This window comes from Pimephales promelas, chromosome 20, assembly GCF_988280905.1.
Source record: "Pimephales promelas chromosome 20, fPimPro1.hap1.1, whole genome shotgun sequence".
Taxonomy (NCBI): domain Eukaryota; kingdom Metazoa; phylum Chordata; class Actinopteri; order Cypriniformes; family Leuciscidae; genus Pimephales; species Pimephales promelas.
The window spans coordinates 4812639-4838267 of record NC_142788.1 but is presented as its reverse complement, the minus strand read 5'-3'; the positions used below and the strand labels follow the sequence as shown (position 1 = coordinate 4838267).

At 41.0% G+C, this 25629-nt stretch overlaps 1 protein-coding gene across 7 annotated transcripts in view; it reads left to right on the top strand.

The window, feature by feature from the left end:
* Nucleotides 1-24948, top strand: part of ncoa6 (nuclear receptor coactivator 6) — a 34912-nt gene extending 9964 nt beyond the window's left edge. The window contains exons 2-15 of one of the 7 annotated variants that reach the window (XM_039689798.2): nt 1483-1731; nt 4358-4513; nt 5318-5440; nt 5912-6040; nt 7149-8015; nt 8898-9011; nt 9098-10472; nt 10572-10687; nt 12831-16214; nt 16319-16366; nt 20729-20762; nt 21065-21106; nt 21401-21552; nt 24444-24948. In XM_039689798.2, the coding sequence (XP_039545732.2) occupies nt 1518-1731; nt 4358-4513; nt 5318-5440; nt 5912-6040; nt 7149-8015; nt 8898-9011; nt 9098-10472; nt 10572-10687; nt 12831-16214; nt 16319-16366; nt 20729-20762; nt 21065-21106; nt 21401-21552; nt 24444-24496 (6807 nt within the window). In that variant the 5' untranslated portion in view covers nt 1483-1517 and the 3' untranslated portion in view covers nt 24497-24948. Of the gene's footprint in view, nt 1-1482; nt 1732-4357; nt 4514-5317; nt 5441-5911; nt 6041-7148; nt 8016-8897; nt 9012-9097; nt 10473-10571; nt 10688-12830; nt 16215-16318; nt 16367-20722; nt 20763-21064; nt 21107-21400; nt 21553-24443 lie in introns of all 7 variants that reach the window. The other 6 variants (XM_039689796.2, XM_089124546.1, XM_039689797.2 and 3 more) reach the window with 6 other exon arrangements.
* Nucleotides 24949-25629: the final 681 nt, after the last annotated feature.

The window sequence follows — 25629 nt, the reverse complement described above, 5'->3', positions numbered from 1 at the left end:
AGCCTATACTCATGTTTTGTTCTTCACATGTTTATCCGATACAATTTGATAGGAGGCGCGGTCTCGAAAAACGAGGGGTCTGAGAATGCGGGACTCTGGGTGCAGGGGGACTGTAGATGCAGGTCTCCGAGTCTGCAGCTTCATACTACTCTCCGCGAGCCCTTTATATGGAAAAAAATCGATTTTTTTGCCCAGCCCTAAAGCAGAGATATCGTCTTTTAAAAATCAGAAAGTTTAAAGCCTACAAAAACGACTCAACTGGGACTACAACGGGTTTTAGACATCACTAACCCATACATTTGCATCAACCCCTCCCTACGGAATATGCCAAAAAGGGCATGCGCATATTTCTGCGGCTCGTCGAGTGTGTTGTTCACCCAGCTGTCAGGTCTTCTGTGTTCGAGCTTCCCACGGACGCTGTACATCGTCAACAATGGATACAATTTATGTTTGATTATATTCCTGAAAATGACAATCGTAATTCACAACACGCCGGCCCAAACTAACCAATCTGAGCCCACTGCCCGTTTCTGAGGGAGTGGTTTCATAGACTCAGGAAGTCAGCCGGTCGTTCAAATGACAGAGGAGAAAGCGACTTACATTAAAGTTGAAATTTATGAAAAATAAGACTTAAAAAAAAAGAGAAAAACCACGGATACATGTTATATTGCTCCCCATAAACACAACCATGCAAAGAAAAAAAAGCAGTAACCCCCCCCCCCCCCCCCCCTGCAATTGGTGGTTAACCTGCAATTTAAACTTTAACGCAACTTTATCGGCCAATATATCGGTTATCGGCTATCAAATTTAAAGAATTAGTCTTATTGGTTATTGGCCAAAGTTTTTATATCAGTGCAATTGCCATTCATGCGTACAAAATATTAGATATTTTTTAGTAGACCATTTGCAGTATATTAAATCTTTTTGACCTAATCATTTTGCACTGAAATGACACACTCGAGTCTGACAGCATTGCATCACGCACGCAATATTATAGCTTACTATTTCTGAAAATAGTACGATGGCAACTAATGATATCAGCACAAGAACTGTTAAAATTTAAAATAAATTCATAAGAAATAAAATATAAGAAAATAAATTCAGATGTGTGGTTTCCAAAGTAAAATAATTTCAAAGGGGTGAATTCAGTGCAAATAAATTCAGATAAATGTTTTTCAAAATAAGACATTTCAAAACTATGTCTCTTATTTGCTTCCATACGATTCTTTCTTTTAGGAGGCAATCACTTTATTTATCGTGCACGATCGACTTTATAACTTTACAGAGCGCCTACGTTTACAGACAGCTGTAATACACACTGCATGAAAGGTTGTATAACCAAAAAACCATAATAGCAGTGGCACTTTGAATATTGACACATGATCGAATCTCAGTGTATTCAAGGTCTAAGGAAAGTATATTATTGCTGTTTATGTGATGATCTGCCATGGATGGTGACGCACCTTGTTGTTCCTCTCCCAGTCTCCAGAGGTACACAGCTGTTTAGGTGAAGGGCTATGGCGGACCAGCGCGGCTCGCCTGAGCTCTCCCAGGAGGCCCGAACACCTCCAGGCGTCTCGCTCACGGATCACGACTCCGGCGTGGAAGATGGAGACGATGGATCCACCAACTCCACAATCTATGTTGCTTTCACAGGGAACATGAATGACGAGGACTTTCAGGAAAAGCTGGACACCGTCTTACACGGGATGCCTGATGTGCTCTTACTAGGTCAAGATTTGGCTTGAAACTTTTATTAATATTCATGTTCATGAGAACGATGTATTCCTTATGAAAAATTAGTGACACTGTGCAATAAGGTTCATTAGTTAAAGGTGCAGTGTGTGGTTTTTAGCGACATCTAGAGGTGAGGTTACGAACTGCAACCGACAGAAGTTACGGTCGCCGTCTGAGACCGCAGAGAGTAGCCAGTTCAGCAATGAGGTTTCTTTACAGAGGTAAATTAAGAAATGTTTACTTTATTATTCAGTAAAATGTAATTGCGAATATTATTGTTACTCGTTCATCATTATGTCAGTGTTTTATTCGCTGACTTTAGCTCACTTCTTTGCGCGACGCACAACATAGAGACGAAACCGTTTAGGGCCACTGTAGAAACATGGCATGTCGATGTAAGGAGACCTGCGGTGTGTGTAGAGGCGGTAGAAACTGCTCTTCTAAGGTAATAAAAACAACACTTCATCGCGTAAGGTCTTTATACACCACTGGAAACACAGTTATGTGTATGATATTGCATTTCTGTCAACAGATCCTCTTAAATATCACACAATGCACCTTTAACATTAGTTAACGCGAAGTAAGAATCAACAATACTTCTACAGCATTTATTAATCTTAGTCAATATTACTGTCAACATTATTTAAATCAAAGGTTGTATTTGAAGAGTTTGGTTCCAAAACGTTATAAATCCATTTTGATGAATTTGAGTAAAACTGTGTTTTCTTTAGCAAGAAAATGGGAAGATGAAAACCACTATTTTCGGTTTCAAATTTTCACATAGCATTTGTAGGTTATAATAACAATAAAAAATGAAATCCAGGTTTTGATTTCCAAAGATTTATTATAAAAACAGATCGTTTTTTCCCCAAAATGCAATAAATCCAATAATTTATTTTTTTTTAAAATGCAATTAATCAAAATAAAATTTTATACACATTGAATTTCTTGTGCATACTATAAATCCATTGCTTTAATATAACAATATTCGTAACACTTTAAGGGTTCATGTCATGAATTGTCATGAATTCATGGATAAATAAATTATGCATTAATTCATATTAATATCATCAGGAACTAACAACGTTTTTTTAACAGTTCAACGTTTTTCATTCATGACTTCATGGATGAACAAAACCTTAATTAAAACATTAACTAAGACGAGCACATCATCATGAATTATGATTTATTAAGCATGATCTAACGATATCGCTGTTGTCAACCTTGGGACGTCGCCGCTGAACTTTTTTGACGGCGATCAGCTGTAAACTGGCTTGGTCCTGCTCGGTTTTCATTGACTTTGAATAAAACAACTGAAAGTTTTCCAAAAGATCCTCTGGGGGTCAGTGTGTCAGCGTGACAGAAGTTTGATGCTGTCGTGTGAGAACAAGCAACAGCCGGCATTTCCTCCTCCCGAGTCTATCTTCTTCCTCACGTAAATGATTCGATTTCGATGTCACGTTTACCCATGCAGGATGCCTTACCCTCTGCAGGTTCACCAATGCTGTCAAAATTATTCATTTTTTTGTTTGTTTGTTGATCGAAAGGACAAAATAGAGAAAACCTAGGAAGCCGGGTTAGTTAAAGCGCTGCCGTTACTGTTTACATTGCGTGGAATGGTGCGTTGTGATTGGTTTAGCGGATATGTGGCATTTTGCAGAAAAGGGAGACTGGCGTTTGTCGCGGTTTGGAAAGAAAGGGAGAAAACATTACATAATAACACGGCGGATATCCCATTTTACGTAAAATTAAACATTGTTTTGTATCTGGTCGGTATTGAAAAGTCAGATTTTTGCAGTAACTCATTTTTTTTTAAAATGGCGTTTATCGCGTTTTGGAACCAAACTCTTCATTTGTTAACATTAGGTAATGCGCTGTGAACTAACATGAACAGCTGGATTTTTATTAACTAACATCAACAAAGATGAATAAATACTGTAACAAATGTTTTGCTCATTGTTCGTTAATTAGCTACAAATGTTAAAGCTACACTGTGTAATTTTTACCCCCATCTAGCGGTGAAAAGGTATATGAGCATCCAGTGAATATTAGTTTCTGTTCCTCTCAATTCTGATTTGGTTTTAACTCCTACGGTGGCCAATGTAGTCCAAGATTAACATGGCTTCCAGCTCGACCTCGTCCATGAGTGTTAACTCAAACGTAAACACGAAAAGCAAAGCTTGAATTAACGGTTATGTCCCTCTTTGGCTAATGTACTTTCAAGATGGAGGGGCAACATGGCGACCGACATTAGAACCCCTTACCCGTATGTGTTTTCAATGGCATATTATACACTCACGAGAATACTTTATTACGTGAATGAAGTAAATATACATTAATGAGCACATATATTTTTGAAAGAACTAAGAATAAACTAAAAGAGTTACACAGTGTAGCTTTAAAATATAAAGATTAACGCCGTCTTTGCTCAGTGTTTAGAATGTGTGCAGTTTACGACTCAGTTTTGGCTACTGTTCATGAAATGGCTTGACAAGTGCAGTTTTATTTCTTGTATTGTTGTGTTATAAAGCTAGTAGACATTGACTTAAATACCCAAACTCTTCCCCCCCATCCCCGTTGGCTTATAGTTCTGCTGTCCTCCACTCTGTGTCTCATGAAGGTACGAAGAAGCTGGAGCCCGAGCGCGTGGAGCCGTGGAACAGTGTGCGGGTCACGTTCAACATCCCCAGAGAGGCGGCCGAGCGACTGCGCCTCCTGGCCCAAAACAACCAGCAGCAGCTGCGCGACCTGGGCATCCTCTCGGTGCAGATCGAAGGTACAAACCCCTTGCACTGCATCTTTGACCTTATTGGCGCTTTGCAGTTTTGAGGGTAACTATGCATTGATGTCACTTTCACGCCCCCCTCAGCTGGACTGAGTGGCAAAAGAGCAGCTGCGTGACTGGATTTAATAGGAGAAACTGCGAAAACGCGAGTAAAACAAACGATTATCAGGTTAAATTAAAGGTTTAATTTCGATATAGTGTTCCTTACAACTAATCAAAGATCCAGTGATCCATGGATATTGCCATGCAGCCAGTAATCATGTTTCCTGATATTTGAAAACATATATGTGCCTGATTTCAACGCCGGGGAAACGCTTAAAGCAAATTTGCCTGTGAACGCTTTATACAATATAGGTCTAAATCCATGTGATCACTCTAAAACTTGTATAGTTTAAAAAAAAAAAAAAAAACCATCCAATTATGCAGAATATACAATGGTAAATATTTAATTGATGAGTTGTATATAACAATACAGAAAACAGAGTATGATTTTACCCCAAAATTCAGCATATTGACACAAAATGGTAACTGCAAATTTACTTTTCGCTGACTGTTTCTGTGAACTGCTGCAATCCATCTGCTCCCCAGATCTGCAGTTCCGTCAGTCGGTAAAAATTAAACCTCAGATTTCTTGTCAAATCTAGTTGTACAGTCAATCTCAAAGCTCGTGCTGAAAACAAATGCTGCCGCTCAGTGTGTGTAACCGCAGTCACTCCGGCCGACTGTGACGTCACGCCCTCTAGCCTTTGTTGTGCAATCAGCAAATGTGTTGATTCGTCTGACGGGTTCACACAGGTGAAGGTGCTATCAACGTTGCGGTTGGACAGATCCGAGGCCAAGAAGTAAGGGTTAATGGACCCCTCGGTGCGCCTGGTCAGATGAGAATGGATGTTGGCTTCCCCATGCAGCAGGGCCAGGGTAATTATGCACAAGTGATTATCTTAACACATTGTACTTCAATCTTGCTCCCAGAACATGCCTGAACAAAACTAACCACAGTCTTAAAGGGATACTCCACTTTTTTTGGAAATAGGGTCGTTTTACAACTCCCCCAGAGTTAAACAGTTGGGTTTTACCGTTTTCGAATCCATTCAGCCGATTTTCTGCTATTTAGAAGAATATCAGTAACCAGACAGTTTCTGGTCTCATTGACTTCCATAGTAGGAAAAAAATATAGTATGGAAGTCAATGAGACCAGAAACGGTCTGTTACTGATATTCTTCTAAATAGCAGAAAAATTGGCTGGATGGATTCGAAAACGGTAAAACCCTACAGTTTAACTCTGGGGGAGTGGTAAAACGAGCCTATTTCCCAAAAAAGTGGAGTATCCCTTTAAGGATGACTAGTCTCATTAGGCAGATGTTTGCTGAAGAAATGCTTGTTTTTCAGCTGGAATGCGAATGAATAACCCTTCGGTGTCCATGATGCCCCCGGGGGCTAATATGGCACCACAGGGAATGGTACCGAACAGTGGTGGACAGATGCAACCAAGAGCACCAAGACCGCCTTCACAGACAGGTATGGCCCAAAGACAGTTATGACTCTGGCTTTCATGCTCCATACTGCCCTACATGCTGTAGTTGTGATATCACTGAAACCTAGGAAAAAATGTTTTCCAAGGCTCTACAGTGTGATAATTTGTGAAAAAAATATTTAGGAGCACCATTGCGACTGACCTGATCTACAGGGGTGTGCACCCTCAGCTGAAACTAATAACAGCGTAATATTAGTGGGCTGCTTAGGCCTTTCTGGAGAGCGCCAAAGGTGTCTATTTACAATGTGTTGAGCAATGTAGCCAATCACAGACATATCTGTTGATTTCTTGAGGCAGAATGGCCAATCAGAAGTGTTTAAGCTAGACAGAATACACTCACCGAATTAAAAAAAAATAGTTTTTCTTTTAAACCACACTTAAAGTTGACCCTGAAGTTTAAAGCCATAGTGCAGCTGTTGGTTTACAGGTGGGTAGGAACTTCTCCTCTGTTGCCAGATCACCTAAGGTGATTTGTGGGTAAAGGGTTGCTGTGCAAAGCAAACAAAGTGTTAATAACAGGGATGTAGTTCTCCTTTTATCTTTTTCTTGTAGCCCTCAAACCTTATTCACTTTATAGCCCTTAAACCTGTAATTGTGGACAAATGTGGGCACAGAGGGCTCGGGTGTAATCCTAATTTTTATTTATTATAAATGTTGTATCACTGTCTTCGATAAAGTTTTGTCTATCCATTTATGGTGTTTTTTTCTTATTTTGGGGGTATTTTTGAATTTATTTACTTCAAAAAGTACCATATTTTCTATGTAAATTATGCTTATGTTTGTTTTATTTATTTTTTAACTACATTAAAATATCATTCCAATAAGTTCTTATGATCATGATCATCTCAATGATCATTTCAATGGATACCCATTTTTGACCCAAATACAAGATTAAAGAGTTTTTTTACTCTTAACATTGTAGAATTGAGTAAAAAAAAAAAAAGTGTGTTCAGGAGGCAAACTTAGGAAAAGTAGCCAAGTCTTGTATCGCTCAGATCAAGGGAAGTATTTTTTAAAAATAAATCAAAACTATTTTGCCCACATTTGTCCAGAATTTGGTTTTAGGGTTAAATCTTTCACTTTCTTTTTCAGACACAATGGACCCCATGCTGTCAGGGCTGGCCTTACAGCAACAGCAACAACAACTCCAGCATCCCCAAGTGGGACATGTTCAACTCGGCAACTTAGGCCCACAGGGACATCACATACAAGCCATGCAAGCAAATCGACAATTAAATCCAGCTGCCCTACAGCAACTTCAACAACAGCAGCAGCAGCAGCACCAACAACAGCAGCAGGTTCAGCTGGCTCAACTAAGTGGTGCACGTGGTCCATTTAACCCCTCTAACCAGATGCCTGTACCTCCTGGCTGGAACCAGTTGCCCTCTGGTGTTCTCCAGCCACCACCTGTCCAGGGTCCCATGGGACCAGGTTGGAGGAAAGCCCCCCCACAGCCACAAATGGGGCAGCGTCCACCCTCTTTGGCATCGGTTCAGACCCCTAATCATCCACCACCACCATATCCATTTGGAAGCCAGCAGGCTGGACAGGTTTTCAATACAATGACACCACTTCAGTTGCAACAACAACAACAGCAGCAACAGCAGCAGGCAGGGGTAAACCAGTTTGCCACCCCTCAGCCCAAAGGCCCTCAGGGAGCACCAGGTGTAGTCATCTCAAGAGCACCTCCTCCTCTGCCTCCTTCCTCTGCCACGCAAGGCAATCTTGCAGCTAAGTCCCCTGGGTCGTCGTCATCTCCTTTCCAACAGGGCTCCCCTGGAACTCCTCCAATGATGGGACAGGGACAGGGGCAGCTTGGCCCACGTCCCACAACCCCCCAGGGGTTCCCACAAGGTGTTGGATCTCCAGGGAGAGCTGTGATGGGACAACCAGGAAACATTCAACCAGGCTTTATGGGCATTCCTCAACATGGGCAGGTTTCTCAAGGTGGTATGGGAGGTATGTTCTAGCTGATTAATGTGAAAGTGATATTATATTCAGGGTTTGTACAAGGGGTTTGAATTACTTGAATTTGACTTTTTGAAATTTAAGTCCTACACAACTCTTGAAAAGCTTTATTAGCTTCTCTGGGGTTACCCCTTTTCACACAATAACCTTTTTGTTACTATTGTAATTTTGTATTTAAAAAATGAAGATGTATGTGTGAAATAAATAAATAAAATAAATAAAACAGCCATATTTGCGAAGAAGTACTTGAAAACCTTTAACTATTTAAACTGTATGTATGAAATGTACTTTTTGCTGGGAAAAAAACACCCACAAATGCAATCTTTTAGTGCAAAATTAACACTGCAACCCGTTTGATAAACCCCCAGCAGACCTTTTTTTTTGAAAATATTATTTATTAAACAATAATAGCCATTATAAACTTTGTATTTAATATATATTATTGAATGTGTTGTAAGTAGTATTAACAGGAGCATTTGGGTTGCTCATAATAATATTATTCATAATAATTGAATATTATTTCAAAATTCAAATATTTTGAAATAATATTTTCAAAAAAAAAAAAAAGGTCTGCTGGGGGTTTATCAAATGAGCTGCAGTGTTAATTTTCCCAGAAAAAAATACATTTCATACATATTGTATTTAAATACAGTTTAAATATCACTTGGATACCTTTTTTCTGTAATTTGAGTTTTAAAAATACTACAGATATTGTTTGATTAGTGTGATCTCTAATTGTAGTCATTGAAAACCAAAAAAGTAGTGCTTGAAAAGTCCTTGAAAGTCCTGCAATTTCATTTTACAGTATCTGTACGAACCCTGTGTATTGTTATACTGCCTGTATTTTAAGATATGCATGTACAACTTTTGCAGGTATGCCCAAACGAATGCCAATGGGGTTCCCAAATGCTAATCATAACTTTGCACAAGGACAGGTTACTACCACTGGAGCTGGTAGTACACCCCAATTACAAGTGACAAACACTGGTAAGATGTGCACATGTAAAGTGGATTTTGATTTGCTTTCTATACAACTTTAATTCGTTTCAACACCTCTAAAAATGTTTCCATAGGTGTCCAGTCTTCAGCCTCAGGGCCAAACCACATGCAGTCAAATCCCCTTCAAGGAGCTGTAATGACCCACCACACTGGCATGCCAGCACAACCCCCAGGCACCACTGCGGGTGGAAGTATGGGGCAACCTCAGCAAGGGCTTCAGACTCAAATGATGGGTGTACCACAGACCCAACATCAAACACAGGCAGTAGTTTCCTCACAAAGTCAACTTGTACAAAGCCAAACAGGGGGCCAGACTGTTCTGTCCAGGCCAGTGAATCCAGGGCAACGTGGAATGACTCCCCCCAAGCAAATGATGCCACCACAGGGTCAAGGGATCATGCAGAACCAAAACCAACACAGTGGAGGACCAGGACACCAGGCATTATTGCTTCAGCAGCAGCAACAACAACAGCAACAGCAGCAGCAGCAACAACAACAACAGCAAAATGCTATGATGGAGCACATTGTAGCTAGTCAGATACAGAGACCAAAAGGTCAGCCTGGGGTAATGCCAGGCCAGATGATGAGAGGTCCTTCACCCAATATTCAAGGTAATCTGCCACAGTTTCAATCTCAGATGGGTCAGCAACAGATGACTCCGCAACAGCATCAGCAGCAACAACAACAACAACAATTGGCTCATTTGCAACAACAACAGCAGCAACAATTGCAGCAACAGCAGCTACAGCAACAGCAGTTACAACAGCAGCAACTACAACTGCAACACCAACAGCCACAACAGTCACAAATGCAACAACAGCAGCTACAGCAGCAACCCCAGCTTCAGCAGCAGCAGCCACATCAGCAAATGGTACAACAACAGTCTCAACAAATTCCAATTAATGGCAACCCCAACCAAGCATTGGGAATTCATGGACCTCAAATGCGACATCCAGGAAATCACCATTTAGTACAGCAGCAGCAGCTTCAGCAAAAGCAACAGCAGGTGATGCTGCAGCAGCAACAGGCTGGTCAGCAACATCAACATCAGCTCGGAGACGCCAGTGGGAATCAGGATGTCGGCCAACAGATGGTTTCAGACCTGCAGAATCAACAGCAGGGCATGTTGGGTTCTCAACATTTACAGGTTGGCAATGGCCATTTTCCTGGTCATGGCATGCCCTTCAATCCTCAGTTTGCTGGTCAGATGCAAATTGGAGGCCCATGTGGGCAAGCAGGTGGATTTCCAGTGAACAAGGATGTGACCTTAACCAGTCCCTTGTTAGTAAATCTTCTCCAAAGTGATATTTCTGCCAGCCAGTTTGGTCCTGGTGGGAAGCAAGGAGCAGGTGGGGTTGCTGCTAACCAGGCTAAACCGAAGAAGAAAAAACCTCCTCGTAAGAAAAAACCAAAAGTAGGAGAAGGACAACAGTCTGCTGATGGTCTGTGGTAAGGGCTTTTTATTCTTTGATTTTTACACTAGAGTAGAACAATCGACTTTGTTGCATAGTTGCAAATTATTACAGAGTTTATCTATCTCTGTCTTAGTGGTCTGGATTCAGTGCCTCACGGTATGGATGAAGCAGAGATGCAAGGGCTGGGTAGTGATCAAGGGACTGGCCTTGACTCTAACTCCAAACACTCTGAATTCGCAAATCGACCTGGTAAATAATCAAATCTCTCCTGTTTGATGATTGGTTGTTTTTACATAACTATGGATGCATGCTGTGCTTTTGTACTCGTAATCTAAAAAATGCTCAGATACCAGACGATGGGTCTCATTCATGAAACACGAGCAGAACGAATTTGTGTGTAAATCGTGTGTAAAGTGGTTCTGGCGTAAATTTTCGGATTCGTTAAAATGTTCGTGTTTTCCAAATGTTAGTTGGTATGTAAGAAATCTACTGCTCCCAGCCATGTGTAAATGGTGCGCTGAACATTCGAACGTTTTGCTCATTATATGGGTACATATTTAAAGAGCATTTTGAAAAAAAAATGTATATAGTAATTACATACGGTTTTTCTTTTTACTTTTATTATGAGAGCCAGTAATAGCAGATCTGGTGATCGATGGCGGTCCTTCTCCAGTTTGAATACGATTTTTCCGAATTAGTTTTTTGCTGTCAAGCTTAATGTTGAACCATTTACTTCTCACTTCTGGGACTGTTCGATTAACAGATGAAACTCCATTAACTGCATCTGTAATATGCTGCCAAGCTTTTTTAGGACCTGATACACCACTGTATATGCTTGAAAATAAAATGTGGCATTTTGAATGAACTTCTGATGATAAAACTTCGATTTCTGCATCCGAGAAATCTTTCTTTTTCATTCGCATTCATGTTATTATATGGATATAGATGTCGGATATAATGGGCCTGATTTATGGTATAATTGAGAATGAACGTGCACGCGCATCCCATTTACGACTGGTTGGAATTCATTAACACACACACACATTTCACTATCACATCTGACGTTTACGAAGTATTTGTGAATCAGGAGAAGAGTTTTCGGGAAGGTCTCTTTACGTGCAAATCACTCTCATATTTACTGGTATATTTATGAATGTTTCATGAATGTGACCCAATGTGTGTACAGTGTTTGTGTCCAGACAAAGAAACACTCACAAAAAAGAAGGCTGTCTATGAAGTAAAAATAATTAGTGGAGTATTAAACGAAATATAGTAATGCCTATATAGCTGTGCTGCACAAGCTTGACAAAGAAATCACTCACTGCTCTTAACTGAATAACTTGAATTAAATAAATTACTGACTGTTTACTTGTCTTTAATAATGTTTTAAATTTCCGTTAATTAAGCTAGTAGTTTTGCTGTAATATCAAAATTGGAAGAGCGTTGTGATATTTCACTGGTGTCTGAACACTGACCCAATCCTCAGCACTGAGCCCTGCTGGAGCAGCTCTAAATATGTGATGTGCTATTAAATGAAAGATGAAATATGATAAGCAATAGAATGAACATTGAAAGTAACAGAAGCTCATATAATACAGTTTAGCAGGCTTAATTAAGCATGAAAATAACTGAAATATATCTTTGCTGAACAAATTAAGCCAACTAATATAATTTATATTCTCCACCCAATACATTTAAAAATTACAAAGGCAGGTATCGGTACTCTATGGAAGCTTGTTTCCGCCACTGAATAAAAAAAATAAAAAAATAATTACGACTTTTTATCTCACAATTGCGAGATATGAAGTCGCAATTGCTTGTTATAAAGTCAGAATTGTGAGATATAAAGTCAGAATTGTGAGATATAAAGTCAGAATTGCGTGATATAAAGTCGCAATTCTGAGGAAAAAAGACAGAAGTGCGATTTTATTTTTTTTTAATCTCACAATTCTGACTTTTTTTCTCACAATTGTGAGTTTACATCTTGCAATTCTGACTTTATAACACATAATTGCGAGCTTATATGTCGAATTTCTGACATCTTTTCTCCAAATTGTGAGATATAAACTCGCAATTACGAGTTATCAGCCCAAGTCTTTTTTCCCCTCCGAATAGTTTATATCTCGCATTTCTGACTTTATATCTCGCAATTCTGACTTTATATCTCACAATTCTGACTTTACATCTCGCAATTGTGAGAAAAAAAGTCAGAATTGTGAGATAAAAAGTCGCAATTACCTTTTTTATTTTTAATTCTGTGGCGGAAACAAGCTTCCATAGTACTCTGTATCGGCTAGTACCAAAAATTAAAGTATCGAACTTGTTCTGGAAAAGGTGTTATTTTGTGCATCCCTTACATTAAAAAAATTCTTGCGTTTTATTTTATCTTTAGGTCAGCCTGGTCAGTCTGGAGATCAAAGGGTATTACAGCCAATGCAGTTCATGCCCCCACAACAGCAGCAACAGATGCAGCAAATGCAACAGCAGCAGCAAATGCAACAGCAGCAGCAGTTACAACAGCAGCAGCAACAAATGCAGCAGCAACAGATGCAACAGCAACAGATGCAACAACAGCATCAACAAATTCAGCAGCTGCAAATGCAAAGTATGCAGGGTCCTCAAGGTCAAGCTGTAACATCACAAGGACCCCATCATGCCCAGACCCAGATTCATTCGCAACAGTCAATGCAGATGCAGCAACAACAACAGCCACCACAACACCACCAACAACAACTGCAGTCACAGCCACAACAACAACAACAGACACCGCAGCAGCAACAGCAACAACATCAGCAGCAGCAGCAGCAACAAATGATGATGCTGATTAAAATGCAACAAGAAGCTAAGAATCGAATGCCACTACAGCAAGGTGGCCTCATGCCAAAGGGTTTAGGCAATCCCAATGATCCATCTCAGAGAATGCCTGTATCGCAGCCGGGCAACATGCCTGTAATGATCGATCTTCAAGGGCATGGAGGCGTTCCGCCTTCTCCTGATAAGGCCAGAGGCATGCCACTCATGGTGAATCCATCTCTCACTGGAGCAGCGAGAAGGACACCCCTTTCAGATGTTGGACAACCAACACCATCAGATGAAACCCCTGGAAACCACAGCTTGCAGGACCGGGGACCTCTTGAAATTGGTCAACAGTCAGGAAATGTAAATCAACCAATGATTCCCAGCCAAGGTCCTAATACTCATTTAATGAAATCTGTGCCTTTATCAGTGCCCCACCAGCCAGGAGCCAGTCCCCAACAGCAGTCTCAGCAAGTGACAGCAATGACTAGCTCACATAATATTCACTTTCCCAGTGCTCCTCCAACTTCCCAAAGTTCCCGCCCTAAAACCCCTAACCGAGCCAGTCCCCGACCATATCACCACCCCCTAACACCAACCAACCGTCCACCTAGTACTGAACCCTCTGAAATAAATCTGTCCCCCGAGAGACTGAATGCCTCTATTGCTGGCCTTTTCCCTCCAAAAATTAACATTCCTCTGCCACCGCGGCAGCCAAACCTTAATCGAGGCTTTGATCAGCAAGGTCTTAACCCAACCACCCTTAAAGCAATTGGTCAGGCTCCACCAAGCTTAGCAACTATTCCTGTCAACAATAATACCAGTGGCAACAATAATGGCCCACAGTCTTATCCGTCAGGTGGTGGCATAGGAAGCTCTGGAGGAAAACAAGACAAACAGACTGGTGTTGGGCAAGCTAAAAGGGCTAGTCCCAGTAATAGTCGACGGTCCAGCCCTGCTTCAAATAAAAAAGCTGCCACTCCAAGCCCAGGAAGACAGAAGGGTGCCAAGGCTTCCCTGACAGCACCTCCACATCAGCAGCAAATTATGGTTAGTCAACAGAACATGATGGTTAGTCCCAACTCAGTGCTCCCAACTACCTCTGCATCTTTACCATCGGCAGGACCTGGAGAATCACAACAGAGCTTACATTCTGTGCAAACCCAACCTGGCAGTGCTGACACAGTCAGAGATGGACAGTCAGAGCAGCATCAGCCAGTTCAGTTAAGAGAGCAGTCCGCACCTAAAATGGCAAGCCCTCGGGTGCCGTCTCAGGAGCCCAGACGGCAAGAGCCTAACAATTTGGTTGAACAGCGTGCTGAAGATAAACAACAACCTCGGGCAACACCACAACATGACCTTGGTTCTGCTGTATCGCCAGCATTTAGAGATGCTCCAACGTCTCTGAATCAACTATTGGACAATACAGGGTCAATGAAATCTCAAAATAATCCTCAAGTGGGTGGAGACCCTGTGCAGAAATTGAGTCCTCATGCTCCCCTAGCTCAGGAGAACCAAACCAATCCTGTTGTTTCACAAAGCACAAATATTGGCACGAGTGAAACGGATCAAAAACCTAAATCTGCTGCCGTATCAAGTCCAAATTTTGTTCCCAGTAGCAGTGCAAATTTGCAGTCTGTCAGTGCTGTATCAAGCGTTAGTTCAAACCAAGCTGTGCTGTTAAGCCTCACTTCAATTCCCAACACTTCAGTAAGTTCCAGTCACAATCTAATACCCATCTCAAATCCATCTCAAACAGTCTTGCAAAGGCCCATCTCATCAGCACCAACTCAACAAAACCAGATCACAGTCTATGTAACCTCCAATCCCATTAGCTCTGCTACCAACACTGCTTCTGTAGTTCCTTCAGCTATTGTTTCCAAGGTACTAGCAGTTCCCAATAAAAACATAAGACCTCCAGATATTCGACAACAAAATCCTGCACAAACGCGTCCACAGTTCATCACAGGACCTGTGTATTCCATATTTCAAGCTACGTCCGTACCATCAAGCACTAACGTCATGTCTCAGCCTGTCACAATGGTTGGTCCCATAGTCTCTGCCAATATCCAGCTTACTCCTACCTCTGTGTCAACTACATCCCCCTCCGCACTTGCATCGACACCTGTGCCGACAAGCTCACCCGCCGTCAGCGTTGCTGCTACTCAGCAGAGCCGCACTGTCATCGGGCAGCTTCAAGTTCAAGTACCTTTAAGCCAGGCTTCCACTGTTAGTGTCGTACCACCAACTCAACAGCCAAGTCCTGGTGTCTGTGATGCCAGTGGCTCGAAACCTAGTCCTGTTGGGCAGTCATCCTTACATCCTGGAATGTCCTCTCCTTCTTTTCAACAGCGTTTAGCCTCTCCACCTGCTTGCTCTAGCCCAGGGGCTACAGCTGTTTCCCGCAGAAGTCCCCTCTCACCGACAACAGTCTTAGCCAAAAGCAGTTCGGTCCAGACTGTTGTAAGCAAAAATACTACACTCGCCGTCTCTTCAAGCAGTGACGATGATAAAAAAGTGCGAACCCCTGCCACTCAGTTAGGAAAAACTGTGGATGTTGCCACAACACATGCTGCTTGTGTGGTTGCATCTGAAACGGTTTCTGCACTCCAGCCGCCTGCCCCAGTGGCTGTTCCAGCTGCTCAAATATCTCCGCAATCTGCACCTCCTCCAAAAGTGTCTTCACCCTCTCCTTCTCCAGTCCTTACTTCGACACCAACGTCTAATATGCCACCGCCAGCCTCTACCTCTGGAGTGCTTCACCTGTCCAGTCCTGTTGCTAATTCTTCGCCACCCTCTAGTTTGCCTACAGTTTCGGTTGCTGCATCTGCTCCAGGACCTTCCACTACATCTTCTGGCACCTCCACAGCAACGTCCCCTCAGCTCTCTGTGGAACAGCAGCCGCCTTCACTGGTGGAGACTAGTGTACCCGACTCCGCTGAAACTAAAGAAGCAATTGTTGATGCTTCTAGCGTCTCAGGTAACTGCTTGATGGTAATGCAGATAATTTCATTAGTTGTCTAGTCAAACATGAATGATTTTTAATTCTCAGTTATTCTTTTTTATTTAACGTAAACTATACAGCTCACCCTGAAGCCGCACAAGAAGACCAAGCTTCATGTGACCAAGCTGGTAAAGACTTTTTAAGTTTTTTTTTAATATACATAATCTATTTTTAACAATGCAAATGAAAGTCAGGCTATTTATGCAGTAATATGTGAACTACCTTGAGCCTAAAGTATACTTCGGGTTTTAAGCATACGATTACGGCTGAACTCATTGCCTTTCAAAGTACTCTCGCATCTGATAGTGTGCGCGAACACCATAGACTGTAAAAAAAGATGGATGACGCACCTTAACTCTCTTCCATTGTAGAAAAGTGAAGCCGCCAAAGTCTAAGGCTGAATCCCAATTCTCTGTCTTACCCCTAGCCCTTGTCCCTTGAAACCGAGTGGTAAGAAAGCGCTAGTGCAAACATACCCCTATGAAATGAGACGCCACTCGGTTACGTCATCTTACATCGTCCTTAACTGGCGTCTGTGTCACCCGGGGCAACAAGTGTTGATCACAAACTTCTCGAAACTTTCAAGATGCCGTCAAAATGTCCGGGATTGGGCTTTTGCTTTCCGTCTTCACTATTCGTTATGTTTACATGCACAAGGTGTTGTTTCAATCGGACTGAATTCACTCATTTAAATCGGTGAATCTGAATGTATTGTTGATCTAATATTCCCGTGTTTTCGTCTCAGTCGGGATCCGTTTGAAGCTGAATGCATCATCTGAGAAGCTGATCACGTACGTGTCAGTTTCAAATAATGTACACATAATGAATGGCGACTGTAGAAAGCAAAAGCTGAATCCCGGACATTTTGAGTGATCTTGAAATGTGGGACTGATTGTGCAAATCAGCAATGTAACGTTAGCATAGCCTAGCGTAGCAAAGTAGCGATTTTTAAAAACTTTAAAAACGTTTCAATAAACAACATAGTTGCAAATATATATGTACATAATTGTGTAGAGCACAAAACAAGACGGTCATATTTTTTTTATCAATCAGTTAAGTAAAAAAAAAATTAGTGCATTTCTTACCCCTTTGGTTTCAAGTAAGCTCGTGAAAATTCTTGGTCTTAAGGGGTATATACCCCTTCACCTTACCCCTACCCCTAGATCAAAATGAGAATTGGGATAGCCCTTCCTCTCACGTGAACACGCAAAACTAAAGGGTAGGGGTAAGGGGAAGGGGTAAGACAGAGAATTCGGATTCAGCCTAAATATGACACTGACATCTTGTGCTGATTTGGGACCGGATTCTGCGCAGTAGTGTGTGGGAAAGTATAGCCGCGATATCAAGGTCCCGCCCACACTCCCGCAGAATTGGTTAGGACAGTTTACTGCAGAGTACTCATTAAGTAGGTGTGAAATAAACCGTTATGGAAAATAGAAATTAAAATTGATGCTCCAATCTCCTCCTGAAAATTCCACAAAAAAGTTAGTTGGTGCCTCAGTCGCTCAGATAAGCTGTCAGTCACACAGCTGTCGATCATGTCACATTCCCATTTTTATAGCATCGAATTACTAACTACAACCAACTTATAAAAAAAACGACCATCAGCATGATAAAAACGACAGAAAATGACAGAAAGCATTTTTTTGCGAAAAAATTGTTTGCCTCACGTCCCATTAGACTGCGCGGAGAGGGCGGGGTTTATAACCTATACTGGGACCAGCCACCTGGGGGCGATCAAGGCCCTTTGGCTTCACTTTTCAGGACTTCGATCAGGCCGATCACATGCACAGTAGAGGTTAAGACAGAGAAGGTCTAATTGAAGAGAATTGGCACTGGCTGGTTACTTCCTGGTTCTGGACTGGCTGCAGTAACGTCTCTGTCCATGCGGGGGCGCTCGCGGTCGAGTGCATAATGAATGGGAGTCAATGGGGTTTCACCCCCAGAAATCCACTTTTCTCAGGATGTAATTTTTTTTCAAGTAATTTGAAAGTTGCATTCAAAAGGGAGGGCTGAACACTCAGCTGAAAATTGCATTTTTAAGTTCACTTATCCGTTCTAAAAATCCATTCAAAAATTTGATGACGTCACACAATAGCAGAATGCTAGCGTGTTCCAGCCAACAATGGCCTAACCTGTAAGAAATCAAAAGGACATACGTACTCGTTCATTCGACTTTTGGCCTATAATCTATATTAAACTTGCGGAATCAACAATAAAATCTATGTTGATTTAACGACAAGCAGGTGAAAGAGACGCATTTAGCCGTTTAGCCCCATAGACTCCATTCATTCTGCACTCACCCGTGATCACCTCCAGTGGAATTCTAATGGAACTGCAACCAAGATGATACACAATGGGGCTAATAGGAAGTGCCAAGGCTCTCCGTTAGACGGGCTCTGGTTAAGACTAGTCGACTTATCGCTGATCATGGCCTATAAAGGGTGCAACAGGATAAGAAATATTTGAAGTACACTTTTACGCTTCGTTTGTTAAAATGACAAATAAATGCTCTCACTCTGAGAGCGCTTCATAAGATGTTTGATTATACCATTGGATGCTCATAATTGAGTGTGTGAATGCAGTATTACACAGCCTATTGTACAGGTGATGCCGAGTTCAGACAGCACGATTTTTAAAAGTAGTCGGGTCGCTGTTCTTTGCGCGATGGATTGGCAACAGAATGTTGAGGAAGAATCGCCGACAAAACTGTCTAGCTTGCGCATTCTACGTTTCACAACAAACACATGCGAGATGTGCCAAGGAAACAACGCGACACCACGCGTGCAAGACCGGAGTTCTCACGTGAGACTTTTTTTCTTTTTGAGACTTTTTCGACCTGGTTGTGTTGTGGTACAGCTTAGATGAAACGTCAAAAAACACGGGTGCTCCTGACAAATTTCAACTAATTTTTTTCCATTTCTTGTGTCCAAAAAGACAGAGAAGAAGCGTTTTTCTGAAACAATGCCATGCATTGATATGTGATCTATAACCCGCTGCTCTGTATCCTGCTCTCTCACCGAAGTTACGACGTCACTCTGTAGGCCAAAACGCGGAAGTGAGTTAGCATTTTAGCACTCCAGTCTCCCTCGCTCTAAAGTCTATGGGATTTTTGAATGGGTTTTTGCTAAATCGCCTGAAATAAGGTCTGTGGTGAACAAAGCCTCTAAATATTTTCACGCTTTGATCTATGACATAGAACACACAGTTATAACCTGCTTGTGGTTTTTTAAACTTTATTGTGTCTGCTTGTGTTTTTAAAAAAACTTTATATAGGCTTCAAAATGTATAAATTTTGGATTAACTTGTAAAGATTATCTTGATAGACAAAATGTGTAAGTGTCACAACTCTTTGTTAAACACCGATCTTACTTTTTGCGATTTTCCAAAAGTCTTTGGAAGGCTTTTCGGTCGAGGGAACCCATGCGCTGCTAGCTTCCGAGTTGTCCTACAAAGTGACGTCATCACTTCGGCACTCTATTGGCTGTCGGTAATCGCCGATATAGTTTTCCGTCAGAACACTTCACACAGCAGGATTTTGAATCGCAGACAGGTCCAGATATTTAGCATGTCTGTCAAATATCTCACGGGCGTCGACGACTCGTTGGCGATTCTCTCAGATCGCGTCTTTGCTCATTCACACTGCATGATTGTCACTCGCGTGAACGAAGCGCCGATTTGCCTGCGATTTTTCGGACATTTGTCGGCGATATATCAACCTGTCGGCGAGCTAAAATCATGCAGTCTGAACTCAGTTCTAAACTGCTGTTGCATAACACACACACACACACACACACTCAGTAGCGTGCATATTACAGTCAGATCGCGCGCACACAGAATCATTCAGTAGCACAGAAATGTATTGTAAACTCTTCAGTGATTTATCAATAAGATAGCTCAGAAACTGACAGGTTCTAGCATATTTCTCAGCTAAAACTCGAGCTTCACTATCAGTAAAGAGACGCTGCCAGGGAGAACTTTATCTGGATACTTTATCTGTATCTGATTTAGAACAAGCAGAAATCTGTGAGAAATATAATAGACTGATAAAATAAGCTGTTATATAGGAGCGCTGTGTCATATGCAGTAGCTGTGCACAAGGCAGACTGCGTTCAGGCCTATTTGGTCCTCAATGATGCATCAGTGAAGTTGTTCAACCCCTAATGACATTTGTTTGTCCAGTGTCTGCGCATGTGTGAGTACTGATGACGACATTTCCATCATGTACACATGCTCAGTTAGCTCACACAAAAACCGAAGTATGCTTTCGGCTTTAGCGTATGCTAATCTAATTAAAGATTATGCAATCAAGACTGGCTCCAGTCCTCGACCAAAATCATTTCTTGTATTCTGAACTAACGCTTTTTGCTCAGCTTTCTAACAGCTCGGCTCAGACGAACTCCCAGGGATGCGGCCTGAAGCTGACGCAGAAAATACAATTCACAATCAGTGTTTAACACTAAACTAATTTCAGCTCTCTCTAGTTACAGGTCAAGGGGTTACTACCACTGCAGCAGAGCAAGGGTAAGGCAATGTGTAATTCTCGTTCGTCATCAATACGCTAAACTTGTTGTGTGAAGTCTGTCTGACCACTTTATTTTCATTATTCTTTACCTGATTTTTAACATGAATGTGCTTGATACTTTTGTTGATTCAGTGTTTCAATCAAAGAGTAATTGTATTGGTTAATCTGAACGAGCTCACCTCATGAGGATGATTCCTGAAATCATTCTTTTATTTGATCTGTACTCAAAATATGGGCAAGGAGAAAAACATGTTGTTCAGCATCAAAGCAGTTCACCGCTGTTTTTCCACTTCTATAACAGATGGGCAAAGAAAAGAAAGACGCCCGTCAACTTAGCCCCAAGGTATGTATATACCAGACCTGTAGATTCAGATTCCCTGCCCGGGGCAGCGTGGCCATTTCAGTAAATATGGTCATGAACGGGACGGACGTTATCTGTGGTAGATGAGGAAAAACAGCAAGTATGAATTCCTCAGTTGTACAGGGGACAGATGTGGTAACTTTCTTCATTGAGAACAGTTGAGAAGACAATTAGAGTGCATTTAGCATACAAGTTGACTGTACGACTGCAAACTGGCCGTGCTCTGTGAACGTTTGGGTTGATTTCTTAACCCCACTGCCCGCCTTCCTTCCCCAGGGACACGAGAGCCACCGCTGAGAAAGCGAAAGGTCCTAGTCGACGGAGCTCACGGACAGACAAGGAACCCGAGGAGGAAGCGTCTGACAACGGACAGAGGAAACGAGCTGCTAGGCCAGGGTCAGCCTCATCTAACTTAGGAAAAGGTACAGGTTAGCACTCTCCTCAACTTTTTTGGGGGGGTTGCCACGACTACTGATTTCTTCAGTGCTCGTGGTTTGTTTATAGCTTACAAGTTGCTTACAATATATATAAAAAAACTATTCAAATAACTTGGAAAGTAACTTTTACAGCCTTGCCTCATTTAGTATGTGCGGTTCTATGAATATGCAAATGAGCCCTGCCTCCACTCACTCAGAGATCCACTCGTTGACCATCTGGGGTGCGTTTCCTGTACAACTATGTAGTTCGCTGCTTCACTACCATAGTACGATGCATTGTCGACTGTTTCGCGAAACCCACCGTCACAAAGTATCGTTCAACCACGTTGGTTTCGCACATGGTTAGGGTTGGGTATCGAGAATCGAGTATCGATTGGAACCGGGACTAACTTTTCGTTTTTCCCGGAATCGTTCAAAAGTAAAAATTTCAATTCCTAGTTTCGATATTCACAGTCCGCCGAGCGGAAGAAGAAACCGCTGGACAACACCAACGAAGAAGCGTCTACCGGAAGTGTTGGCATAACCACGCGAGTCGAACATGAGTAGCTTACGTCGGCGGTCCAAAGTGTGGCTTCACTTTTCTAAAAATTAACGAAATCTCGGCAAAATGCAAAATTTGTGACAAGTATTTGTGACAGAAGGAGTATTTCCTTCAGAAAGGCCGTTGGTTAGCAAGGTTAGCTAAACTTTTTTGACCCTGCCTCTTAAAAGAATCGAAATCGAGAATCGTTAGGAACCGGAATCGAAACAAGGAATCGGAATCGGAATCAGAATCGTTTAAATTCAAACGATACCCAACCCTACACATGGTGGAGTTAACTACTTTTAATGAAACTGTTTGAGATCCAATTAACGCTAGATTTGTTTTATATAAATTGCAGACATGTCATCTGAGGACTATTTCTAATTGTTCTCAGTTGTTTTGCTTTATTACCTGACTCAATATTTGTAGAGTAGAGCACGTTCGCACATGCGCACTCTTCAAACACGTAACTTTAAATCTTTTGACAAACTAAAAGACGTAAATCACATTTGTATGTATTCTAAATAAAAGACACCGGTTGTATTGAATGTCATCTTGCTTATTTTGCTATAAAATAAGGATTTAATACTTCCAGTTGTGATGCAATATAGAAACTATGCCTAAACGATGTCGTTCAAACCACACAACTTTGCGATGCTGTTCGCGAATGTTTGTTGGAACGATTGTTTCGGGAAACACCAACTATGCAGATAATAACGGAACTTGCGACCATAGTCGGCTAACGATGCTTTCGGGAGACACATCCCTGATTGGTTACAAGATCGTTTGTGGCGTCATAAACACCAGCGTTCTCTGCAGTTTTAAGGAGAAAATACTCAGCAATGCTGTCGACTTATGAATTTACACATGATTTGTCTTAAAGCGTATTAAAAACAGCATATAGACACAAACAGCATTAAAAGCTTGATTTTCACCACGGGGACTTTAAACGATTTTATTACACACCTTCCAGCCAATCAGAATCTAGTATTCGGACGGACTATGGTACATCAACATTAAAGGAGTACTGCACTTTAAAAAAAAAAACTTTTGCTGATAATTTACTCACCCCCATGTCCCCCAAGATGTCCATGTCTTTCTTTCTTCAGTCGAACAGAAATTAAGGTTTTTGATGAAAACATTCCAGGATTTTCTCCATATAGTGGACTTCAATGGGAACCAAACGGTTCAAGGTCCAAAAGACGCTTTCAGTACAAACTGCAAACTGTTCAAAGGGCTTTAAACGATTCCAGGCAATGAATAAGGGTCTTATCAAGCGAAACGATCACTCATTTAAAAAAAAAAGAAACAAAGTTTAAGTTTTATAAGCTCAAATGGTCGTCTTGCTCTGTTCTGTGACGCACGTTTGTGACTCTCCTGTTCGAACTCGTTCATCAAAATAAACAAATCTTTTTCCGAGTCAATTCATTCGTTTCGTTCATTGAATGAACCAAATGACTCGGAAAAAGATTTGTTCATTTTGATGAACGAGTTCGAACAGGAGAGTCACGAATGTGCGTCACAGAACAGAGCAAGACGACCATTTGTGCTTATAAAACAAACTTTATTTTATTTATTAAATGAGCGATCGTTTCGCTAGATAAGACCCTTATTCATCGTCTGGAATCGTTTAAAGCCCTTTGAACAGTTTGCACTTTGCACTGAAAGTGTCTTTTGGACCTTGAACCGTTTGGTTCCCATTGAAGTCCATTATATGGAGAAAAATGCTGGAATGTTTTCATCAAAAACCTTAATTTCTTTTCAACTGAAGAAAGAAAGACATGGACATCTTCAGTAAATTATCAGCAAAAGTTTTTTCAAAAGTGAACTACACCTTTAACCTCTTCGTTTAACATTTCAACAGTGTAACAATAACACATCTATGCTCACACCACTTAGATCTTCAATCGACTGCTTCAAAATAGCTTATTAAAGTATAGGATGCGATTCACGTAGCGTGTGTTCGCGGTCACATGCTCTCTTTGGTCACGTGTTAAGATAAATAGGCATGATGTGAAGAATACATTATGGTTATAGAGCGCTTCAGTATTCCAACAGCGCTGACTAGTGGTGAAGTAGTGCATGATTCATTTATTTAAAACAACTGCGAAATAGAAATGTATATAGAAACTGTATGTGTACAAAAATAACAGTTTGATAATACTATAATCTGTTTCTCCAATAATGGACGTTCCTCTCTGTTATGAGTTGACGACATGTCTTGCGTAAGATGTTTCGGCTAGCATCTGTTTAGAGCAGAGAGCGCCCCCTGTGGGTCACATGACCCGTTAGCACCCACTGTATGCTGGTCCTGGTTGAGATGTCTGATCTACCTTTTCTTTTTCCACCCTCTTTCAAGAATCAAACACTGGAGCCAGTCCCACCCAGGCAAAACGAAGGAAGTCAAAGTAATCATGACACGCAAATAAACCTGTGAATTGTACATTATTTTTTTTGTCTCTGAACGCGTTTTATCTGCTGTTTTTCCCTTTTGGTCTTGAGCAAGATAACCATGTACAGAAAGTTGTCTCTTTCTTTCTTTTTTTAATCATGATACTGTATTTTGTCCTTGGCTACTAGATGAGATGATGTTTAGAATTGTGTATGATGTGTATGTCTTTGTTTCGGTGTGACTTTTTTATTATTATTATTATTAATATTGATAAATTCTAGATTAATCATGTGATGCAGACTAAGAATAGAATCATGTCTTTAGTATCACAATATAATAATGTGACGGAATCAGAATTTTTACTTCCCCACTATGACTTGTATAACAAATTAACTGTATTTCGATGCTGTCGGCACCAATGTTCACCCGTTTAGCCCCGGATCACATGCATTAAACTATTTTTACAAGTGTACGTCTGACTTGTGTTTGTCTCTAGAGCATGCTGTTATTGAGAGGCTCTCTCCTGAATTGTGATGTTTTTAATGCAAAAGTACCATAAGTTTCAGTTAATTCAAAACATATCAAACATAAATTAGAACAGGTTTAAAGACAAGACTGGGAAAGTTCAACACTGAATGCTAGCATGCATAATGTGCAGTATATACTCATTAATTGTCATATACCCTCATTATGTGCATATTTTATGTTTTTAATCAAGTCTTATAAAATAATAGTCAGAAATATAGCGTGTGCAGAATTATTAGGCTTGTTGATTTTCTGATCATATTTTTTTTTTCAGGCACATTTGGTCAATTCCAAACCACATTAATCTTAATAACTACTATTTGTATTTTATCATTTATAAGTGATATTTAATTGTTCATGAAGGCTTGAAATGAAAAACACTTTATATTCAGGTGTGCATGATTATTAGGCACATTTTCAAGCACAAAAAGAGATTTAACTCATTCCTTAACTGCAATTTCTAGTATGGCCTGGGGAAAATATATTCATATATCAATATATTAATTTAATGGAAGTTGAATATGCAATGAATTTAATGAATGTATTTCACCACTAAAGTGAAACCTCAAGGCTTGGCTGGGTTGCAACCCCATTTATCCCATCAAAGCAACAAAGTATTTTGACAGTG